The sequence below is a fragment of the Mandrillus leucophaeus genome, unplaced genomic scaffold, assembly GCF_000951045.1.
Source record: "Mandrillus leucophaeus isolate KB7577 unplaced genomic scaffold, Mleu.le_1.0 Scaffold601, whole genome shotgun sequence".
NCBI lineage: Eukaryota > Metazoa > Chordata > Mammalia > Primates > Cercopithecidae > Mandrillus > Mandrillus leucophaeus.
The window spans coordinates 380168-390398 of record NW_012106487.1 but is presented as its reverse complement, the minus strand read 5'-3'; the positions used below and the strand labels follow the sequence as shown (position 1 = coordinate 390398).

Sequence of the window (10231 nt, the reverse complement as noted above, 5' to 3'; positions counted from 1 at the left end):
CCCCAGATTCTCCAGTCCTATGGGCATGTCATACTTAACTCTTAAACATCCAGAGTAAATGACGGAGCTCTCATTTCAAGTAACTTGGGTAATCCATCCCCTCATCACCATTCCTTTACTCCTGAGGATTCCTGGGGTCAGACTTAAATGTTCCTGGTGATTGCCATCCACTGCCTGCTCCAAGTTCAACTTTTGATTTCTTCTCTCCAAATCTTGCATGTGATGCATCTGCCCTTTCTCATCTTGTTTCACATTGCCCTAAACATGGACATAGTCCTACCTCCTTCCTTCTCCAAAACACCATTCTTGCTTTTGACAGATGTTGAGACCTGTTGGGGAGAAAGAGGAACAAAGAACAGAATTCAGCATTACGGTCCCACCGTGACTCTCTTTCTCACCTTTCTCTTGCTCAGTCTGGACTCCCTTCCATTGAACCTGTTCTCATAACTTCTCTCAGTCTTCCCTCATATCCTCTTAGTTCAGTGCTGAGATGCCACCTCCTCACTTTCTATTGTAACCCTCTTTTTTAACTTTTATTTTAAGTTCGGGGGCACATCTGAAGGTTTGTCACATAGGTAAACGTGTCCGGTGGGCAGGGGGGGGGTTGTTAAACAGATTATTTCATCACCCAGGTATTAAACCCACTACCCAATAGTAATCTTTTCTGCTCCTCTTCCTCCTCCCACCCTCCTTCCTCAAGTAGACCTCAATGTCTGTTGTTTCCTTCTTTGTGTTCATCAGTTCTCATCATTTAGCTCTCACTTATAATTGAAAACATGCAGTATTTGGTTTTCTGTTTCTGCGTTAGTTTTCTAAGGCCGATAGTTTCTGGCTCCATCCATGTCCCCGGAAAAGATATGATCTCATTTTTTTTTTATGACTGCATAGTGTTCCATAGTGTATATGTATCACATTTTCTTTAACCAGTCTGTCACTGATGGGTATTTAGGTTGATTCCATGTCTTTGCTATTGTGAATAATCTTGCAATGAACATTTATGTGCATGCGTCTTTATGATAGAATGATTAATATTCCTCTGGGTATATACCCAGTAATGGGATACTAAACTATACTATAGGGGGGTACAGTAACCAAACAGTATGGCACTGGTACCAAAACAGGTACATAGACCAATGGAACAGAATAGAGAAACCAGAAATAAGACCACACACCTACGACCATCTGATCTTTGACAAAGCTGACAAAAACAAGCAATGGGGAAAAGACTTCCTATTCAATAAATGGTGCTGGGATAACTGGCTAGCCATATGCAGAAGATTGAGGCTGGACTCCTTGCTTATACTCTATACAAAAATCAACTCCCTATGGCTTAAAGACTACCCAAAACTATAAAAACCCAGAAGACAACCTAGGCAATACCATCCTGCACATAGGAACAGGCAAAGATTCCATGACAAAGACACCAAAAGCAATAAAAACATTGGCAAATGGCATCTAATTAAACTTAAGAGCTTCTGTACAGCAAAAGAAACTATCAACAGAATAAACAGACAACCTACAGAAAGGGAGAAAATATTTGCAAACTATGCATTTGACAAAGGTCTAATATCCATCATCTATAATGAACTGAAATTTACAAGAGAAAAACAACCCCATTAAAACGTGGGCAAAGGACATGAATAAACACTTCTCAAAAGAAGACAGAGATGTGACCAACAAACATTTGAGAAAAGCTCAGCATCACTGATCATTAGCAAAATGAAAATCAAAACCACAATGCAATACCATCTCATACCAGTCAGAATGACTATGTATTAAAAAGACAAAAAATAACAGATGCTGATGAAGTTGTGGAGTAAAAGGAACACTTATACATTGTTGGTGAGAGTGTAAAGTAGTTCAACCACTGTGGAAAGCAGTATGGCAATTTCTCAGAGAGTTAAAAGAAGAACTACCAGTTGACCCAGCAACCCTCTTATAGGGTAGTTTAATTCCCTTTTATTCTATTTCTGTCACCTAGATAAACCTGTGCATACATGAACTTGGCTTAACAACAATACATTTCCCTGAGATAAATTATTTTGCTCCCCTCCCTGAGATGAGCCTCATCTCATTCATAAAGCATCAGAAGAGTTCAGTTCATGTCTATCTCCCTCAGATAAGGTATATGATGAAGGTGACTGTAGTTTCCTATTTTTTAAAAATAGCAATAGTTGCTTTGTTATATTAACATACCCAATACAAATATATTGGTTAGCTTTTGGAAAAATAGATAAAATCTAGTTTCCAACATTGGGAACAAATTTGATCCCAAGAAATTTCCAATCAGATATTTTCATATTGATGTCAGTGAACAAAATAATTCTTTAAACCCCGTTTTTCATTTACTCAACAGATTGAAATATTTCCTAAAGTTGAATATTGACCTAGAACTTGGAATATCTATACCACATTGGTTTACACTAGGTTCTGTTTTTATCAAGATTCTTTGGGTCACTTTCTCAATGGAATTTGCCTCATAATTACCTAAAAGGGAAGATGCTTCTGTGTATGTTCATTTGTTGCAGGGTAATATTGTCATCCATAGCTGCTCTGCAATGCACAAAACTGAGTACTCATGGTATACAGGGAGGCATATAGGGAGATTCATCTCTGTTCCTAGATCTTTGTAAAGACTTTGGCACAGAGACAATACTCAGTAAACATGTTTTAATTGAACTGACTAATTGTTTATTATTTCTGCCCTATGATATCAGAACTACAATAAGCTCTGAACATACATCCAAGGAAAAAGAGTATATTTCAACTAAAACTGACTTGATGAAATCAGAGAACACAGGAATTTCTGGATATTTGCAGATGGAGTTTAATAAATAGGAATAAAAGACTCAATAAAAAAGACACACACACACACACACACACACACACACACACACACACAGAGCAAATGGAAGCAGCCAGACAAAAGCAATGAAGAACAACTAAAACTAATTAGGGAAAGAAAAATAAATTGAAATAAGAATTAAATGACAACATTTACTGGTCAGCTTATTGAAATTTATGTTGCTTGATGGAAATCAACCTTTCCTCTGTGTTTGTAAATATCTATTACAGAATTACCCCAACTCAAGAGATAGTCATTTAGTGATAACTAGTAGAAGTTCCTGATAATGGAGATGAAAGAAATTTGATCTGGGGATAAAAAAGAAGAGACATAAGAACAAGGGAGTTGGATTTCTCAAAAAAATGTGGAGTATCCCACACTAAAATTGTATCAAAGAAATGTTTTTTCTGCAAATGTTATAGCCAAACATTAATTGGGAGGGTTGCTATTTAAAAGGCAGCCTATCTGGTTAAGGGAGATGAGCCAGAAGGAGATCTCCTTCTGAAGAAGAAGATTCAGAGACTGAAGCTTCTGTCTGTCCTCTCCTTACCTGAGTAAGGAAGGAGGCAAATCATTGTGTGTTATTTTTAACGCAGTGAAAAAAAAAATCTGGTTTACATCATGTTGAAAACAAAAGTAACACCACATGTTGTGCCCACCGAGAGTCATTATGATAATGCATCAGTCGGGAAGTGCATAATTGCTCAGCTCAGAAATGACACCAAGTCACATCACTGACACCAGCACATTTTCTGCAGTTAGTGTTTGGTTCTTTTTTCTCTGCCAGGTTAAAAATAATAATAATGATGATAACAGAGCCTCTCTTCAGCCACCGAAATGCTGATTTTCTTGTAATGTCTTGTTTGCCGGCAAACTCTTATTTAGGAAGACAATTCATTGTCTTTGGAATAAAATATTTTGTAATAAATACTCACAACCCTCATTTATTTTCATTGAACGGAAGTTTTATTCTTTCTACTTCATTCCAATTCCACCTTCTCCTAGAGCATATCCTATAGTTACCTCTCCCTCTTCTGAAATATAAGTAGAACATCAATTATCCTAGGCTATTTATTATTTAGCCTATTATTTGTCTTGGTTCATCTCTTGGGTTGAATTAAATCTGGGAACTTTAGCTTAATCCATGCATGACAGTCAAGGGTCTTTGAGCATTCTATAATCATATGCAGAACTGTGTGGGTATGTATTGTTTGTGTATTTTTCTGGAGAGTCAGTTACTCTCACTAAATCATAAAGGGGACTTGGGAACCAAAAGTAGCTCAAGACATTTAATCCTAGAAGCACAAAGAAGGTGTAAGTTGTCTCTCATACTGCTTTTCCCAAATCCAGTTTAACACTTCAGTAATGTTAACTAATGTGTCATGGTTCTAAGGGCCTTTACTTTATTAGCTCAGTGAATCCTTGTAGCAGTCTATGAATGGATTATATTATCACCCCTGTTTTACAGATCATAAAACTGAGACACAGGTTCATAAAGTTGGTAAGAGGGAAAGCCAGGCTTCATACTCAGGCAATTGGGTTTTAGAGACCATGCTCTTTATTACTGCCTGTACTGACTGTGTATGTAATATGCATGTATTAGAAGGCCCATAAATAGAAACTCATTATTATTGTAGATTTCTGAATAGCAGGTTTGCTTTTTTAGTCTCAAGATTACAATCAGTGGAAATGCACTAGCAGACTAATTCATGTATTTTATAAGCACTTATTACACATCTTTCATCTGCTTACCATTGTGCAGTAATTCACTTAAATTATCTCATGTAATGCTTGTAGTTGCATTCAAGGTAAGTAAGATAATCCACATTTTACAGATGAGGAAATTTAAGTTCTGAGAGGCTCATCTCACAAGCCTCATCTCGTTCATAAAGCATCAGAAGAAGAGTTCAGTTCATGTCTGTCTCCCTCAGATAAGGTATTCCTTAGCTTCTCTGCAGGGATAGAATTTCAGTTAAATACTACAAACATTACTAAAGGGTCTTCTGAACTTGGGGACAAGATTTATAGAAATCCACCTAGTTATTGTCAGTCCAAGGCAGCATCTTTTTTTATATAGAGACGAGAGTAAAAAATCATTTATTTGAGAAAATCATCATTACTGTGCTCTTTTTTTCCATTTTAATTTTTACTGTTAAAGATTCTTGTCTGAATTCCAGACTAATAACTACCTTTCTCATGTCACCACCTGAATATCCACTAGGTATCTCAAATCTATATTCCTGAAACCAGAGGCCTGATGATACAAAACTGCTCGTCCTTCATTCTTCTCCTCTCCAATAGTGGCAATTCTGTCTTCTCAGGCTCCTACGCAGAAATCACCGGGGTCATCACTGATTCTTCCCATTTACCCATATCCTACTTCCAAACTGTTGGCAAGCCTTGTTGGATCTAGGAGTATAATACATAAAAACTCCCACCACTTCTCTTCACCTCCCAGCTCGCTGGTCTATGGGACCTGCCCCCACCTATCCCCAGGTGATTATAGTAGCCTTCTCACTGTTCTCCCCACCTCTGTCCTTATGCTCCAGTACTCTCTTCTCATCTATGTGGCCAGGGTGACCTTATTAAATGTATATTGTGTCATCCTAATGTGCTGTTCCATACAGAAACCATGTTTTGGTAGTGAAGTTGAAACTGAAATTAATTTAAATGAATGCAACTTAAAATTCAGGTCTTCAGTCATACTTGAAACTCAAGTCCTAAGCCACCTTTCAAGTGCTCCATAGTAACAAGTGGTGAGTGACAATCCTGCTGGACAATGCGGATATAGAATGTCTCCATCGGTTCAGAAAGTTCTATCAGACAGCATTGTGGTGGTTTCCCATTGGGCCCCAAGTGATCTGGCTCCTTCATCCACTCCCCACCCCTAATCTTTCCAACCTTATCTCCTTCCCCTCTGCCCTCACTCATTCAGCTCCAATTTCACTGGCTTCCCAGCTAGTTCTTTAACGGGCCAAGTATCATCCTGCTTCAATGTCTTCTGGAGTGTCTGCTTCATCTGTCTCCTGGAGTCATCTTCCACCTGATATCTTCATGGCTTGCTGTCAGGTCTCTGCTAAAATATCAGGTTATTAGAGAGGTTCTGTGACCACCCTAGTTAAAACAGCAACCCATCAAAGTCTTTAACCCTCTTAGCACTTACTCAGATTACTTTTTCATTTAGCATTTATCACCATATATTTACTTATTTTTCTCTCTCCTCCCATACTCCTTGAAATATGAGCTGCACAAAGGACAAGATTATTATTTTGTTTTATTCTAAGCATCTAGTGTACTTTCTGGCAGACTGCAAATGAAAGAGAGAATAAATGAAAGCATGAATTGTGTTTGATTGCACAGGAAGCAGTGGCTGGGACAAGCTGTGGAAAAAGTACGGATCACGCTTACCCCAGGATGACCTGTGCCTATATGTCACATCAGATGACCTCACTCAGATGCTGGACAACCTAGGGCTTAAGTATGAGTGCTACGACCTTTTGTCCACGTTGGACATATCTGATTGCTTTACTGATGGTAATGAAACTGCAGACCTGCTTTGGGATTTTTGGACTGAAACCTGCAACTTTAATGCCACAGCACCACCTGATCTCAAAGCAGAGCTTGTGAAAGATCTACAAGAGCCTGAATTTAGTACTAAGAAAGAGGGGAAGGTTCTTTTTAATAATAATCTGAGTTTCATAGTGATTGGGGCATAATTATCAATCACAAAAGTATATTCAAAAATTATATTTTGAACAACTCTGATTGCTCATTTATTTCCATATTAAAATTACAAACACATACGTTAATGTAGATAAAGCACTGTTTGGATATGAGAAGTAGTGAATTCCAAGACAAGTCTATGAATGGATTATATTATCACCCCTGTTTTACAGATGATAAAACTGAGACAGGTTCATAAAGTTGGTAAGAGGGAAAACCAGGCTTCATACTCAGGCAATTGGGTTTTAGAGACCATGCTCTTTATTACTGCCTGTACTGACTGTGTATGTAATATGCATGTATTAGAAGGCCCATAAATAGAAACTCATTATTATTGTAGATTTCTGAATAGCAGGTTTGCTTTTTTAGTCTCAAGATTACAATCAGTGGAAATGCACTAGCAGACTAATTCATGTATTTTATAAGCACTTATTACACATCTTTCATCTGCTTACCATTGTGCAGTAATTCACTTAAATTATCTCATGTAATGCTTGTAGTTGCATTCAAGGTAAGTAAGATAATCCACATTTTACAGATGAGGAAATTTAAGTTCTGAGAGGCTCATCTCACAAGCCTCATCTCGTTCATAAAGCATCAGAAGAAGAGTTCAGTTCATGTCTGTCTCCCTCAGATAAGGTATTCCTTAGCTTCTCTGCAGGGATAGAATTTCAGTTAAATACTACAAACATTACTAAAGGGTCTTCTGAACTTGGGGACAAGATTTATAGAAATCCACCTAGTTATTGTCAGTCCAAGGCAGCATCTTTTTTTATATAGAGACGAGAGTAAAAAATCATTTATTTGAGAAAATCATCATTACTGTGCTCTTTTTTTCCATTTTAATTTTTACTGTTAAAGATTCTTGTCTGAATTCCAGACTAACAACTACCTTTCTCATGTCACCACCTGAATGTCCACTAGGTATCTCAAATCTATATTCCTGAAACCAGAGGCCTGATGATACAAAACTGCTCGTCCTTCGTTCTTCTCCTCTCCAATAGTGGCAATTCTGTCTTCTCAGGCTCCTACGCAGAAATCACCGGGGTCATCACTGATTCTTCCCATTTACCCATATCCTACTTCCAAACTGTTGGCAAGCCTTGTTGGATCTAGGAGTATAATACATAAAAACTCCCACCACTTCTCTTCACCTCCCAGCTCGCTGGTCTATGGGACCTGCCCCCACCTATCCCCAGGTGATTATAGTAGCCTTCTCACTGTTCTCCCCACCTCTGTCCTTATGCTCCAGTACTCTCTTCTCATCTATGTGGCCAGGGTGACCTTATTAAATGTATATTGTGTCATCCTAATGTGCTGTTCCATACAGAAACCATGTTTTGGTAGTGAAGTTGAAACTGAAATTAATTTAAATGAATGCAACTTAAAATTCAGGTCTTCAGTCATACTTGAAACTCAAGTCCTAAGCCACCTTTCAAGTGCTCCATAGTAACAAGTGGTGAGTGACAATCCTGCTGGACAATGCGGATATAGAATGTCTCCATCGGTTCAGAAAGTTCTATCAGAGCATTGTGGTGGTTTCCCATTGGGCCCCAAGTGATCTGGCTCCTTCATCCACTCCCCACGCCTAATCTTTCCAACCTCATCTCCTTCCCCTCTGCCCTCACTCATTCAGCTCCAATTTCACTGGCTTCCCAGCTAGTTCTTTAACGGGCCAAGTATCATCCTGCTTCAGGTCCTTCGCAGCTGCTCATCTGTCTCCTGGAGTCATCTTCCCCCTGATATCTTCATGGCTTGCTGTCAGGTCTCTGCTAAAATATCAGGTTATTAGAGAGGTTCTGTGACCACCCTAGTTAAAACAGCAACCCATCAAAGTCTTTAACCCTCTTAGCACTTACTCAGATTACTTTTTCATTTAGCATTTATCACCATATATTTACTTATTTTTCTCTCTCCTCCCATACTCCTTGAAATATGAGCTGCACAAAGGACAAGATTATTATTTTGTTTTATTCTAAGCATCTAGTGTACTTTCTGGCAGACTGCAAATGAAAGAGAGAATAAATGAAAGCATGAATTGTGTTTGATTGCACAGGAAGCAGTGGCTGGGACAAGCTGTGGAAAAAGTACGGATCACGCTTACCCCAGGATGACCTGTGCCTATATGTCACATCAGATGACCTCACTCAGATGCTGGACAACCTAGGGCTTAAGTATGAGTGCTACGACCTTTTGTCCACGTTGGACATATCTGATTGCTTTACTGATGGTAATGAAACTGCAGACCTGCTTTGGGATTTTTGGACTGAAACCTGCAACTTTAATGCCACAGCACCACCTGATCTCAAAGCAGAGCTTGTGAAAGATCTACAAGAGCCTGAATTTAGTACTAAGAAAGAGGGGAAGGTTCTTTTTAATAATAATCTGAGTTTCATAGTGATTGGGGCATAATTATCAATCACAAAAGTATATTCAAAAATTATATTTTGAACAACTCTGATTGCTCATTTATTTCCATATTAAAATTACAAACACATACGTTAATGTAGATAAAGCACTGTTTGGATATGAGAAGTAGTGAATTCCAAGACATTATTGGACTTCCATTTGGAATCATATGGAACACTGGTGGTCTTATCCTCCCTCCTCCAGGAAGAGAGACCACATGCAGGCTCAACATAACATAAGCTAGAAAAATTAGATGACTGAATTTCTATGGCATATTGATAATAAAATTCATTCCATTTGCTGATTGTCTGAAATTTTCTAGAATAATAATAAAATATATACTATAGATTCTTTATTAGTGAAGTATGCACTTATCAATACTTTGAACACAAAGCCTGTGTTACTGATTTGGCCATTTTGTGAAGCAATATTTCTCTTTGTACATTCTTCTATTGTACCTTTTGTCTCACTTTTATTAATTTTTATGAGTAAGCACCTTTAGAATATTAAAAATTAATTCTTTATCATGTGTTGTCATTTCTTCCCATTGTGTTTCTCTTATAATTTTATCTGTGAATTCATAGCTTTTTGTTTGTATTTTTGATATACTGGAGTTTTCTATTATATTCAGCAAAATTTTTTAAAGTCTGGGCTTTGACACATTTTAAAAGAGCTTCTAAAACCAAGGTTTTAGAATACTAACATTTTATCAAAATATTATAGTTTTGTTTTTTTCAAAAAATGAAATCTTTAATATGTTTGAAATTTAGGTAAGTATAACAGTGAGAACAAACTGTTTCCCCTCAAAATAATAGCCAGATGTATAAACAAAATTTATTGAAGAACAAAAAAACACAAAACTAAAACCTGTTCTAGCTTAAAATGCACCTTTTACCAGATTTCTAGGAATTGCATAAATGCAAGATTCTAGAAAACCTTCAATGCATTTTGATACTTTATAGTTTCTTATGTCACTCTTAAGACCTCCTGTAAGACCAAGAGTCATTTGGACTGTAGGATTTCAGGGGGGGGTTGAAAACATATTTGATGTTTCTTATTTTTAATAATAACCCTCTATCATTTTTTACATAAACAGTACATATCTTTAGATAAGTAAATAGCTAATTTAATAATTAATAAATAAATATTTTAAGTATGCAAATAATTAGTACTCCCTGTCAGAAACAAAACAAAAGTAAGGTTTTACTAAACAGCTCATGAGCCCTCATTCTGCCAATGAGGAAGCCTTCAACC

The 10231-nt window shown here is 37.3% G+C and overlaps 1 protein-coding gene across 1 annotated transcript in view; it reads left to right on the top strand.

The window, feature by feature from the left end:
* Positions 1 to 6702, top strand: part of LOC105553680 (histamine N-methyltransferase-like) — a 9685-nt gene extending 2983 nt beyond the window's left edge. The window contains exon 3 of the mRNA XM_011999813.1: positions 6206 to 6702. Within this exon, the coding sequence (XP_011855203.1) occupies positions 6206 to 6561 (356 nt within the window). The 3' untranslated portion in view covers positions 6562 to 6702. The remainder of the gene's footprint in view (positions 1 to 6205) is intronic.
* The last annotated feature ends 3529 nt before the right edge of the window (positions 6703 to 10231 follow it).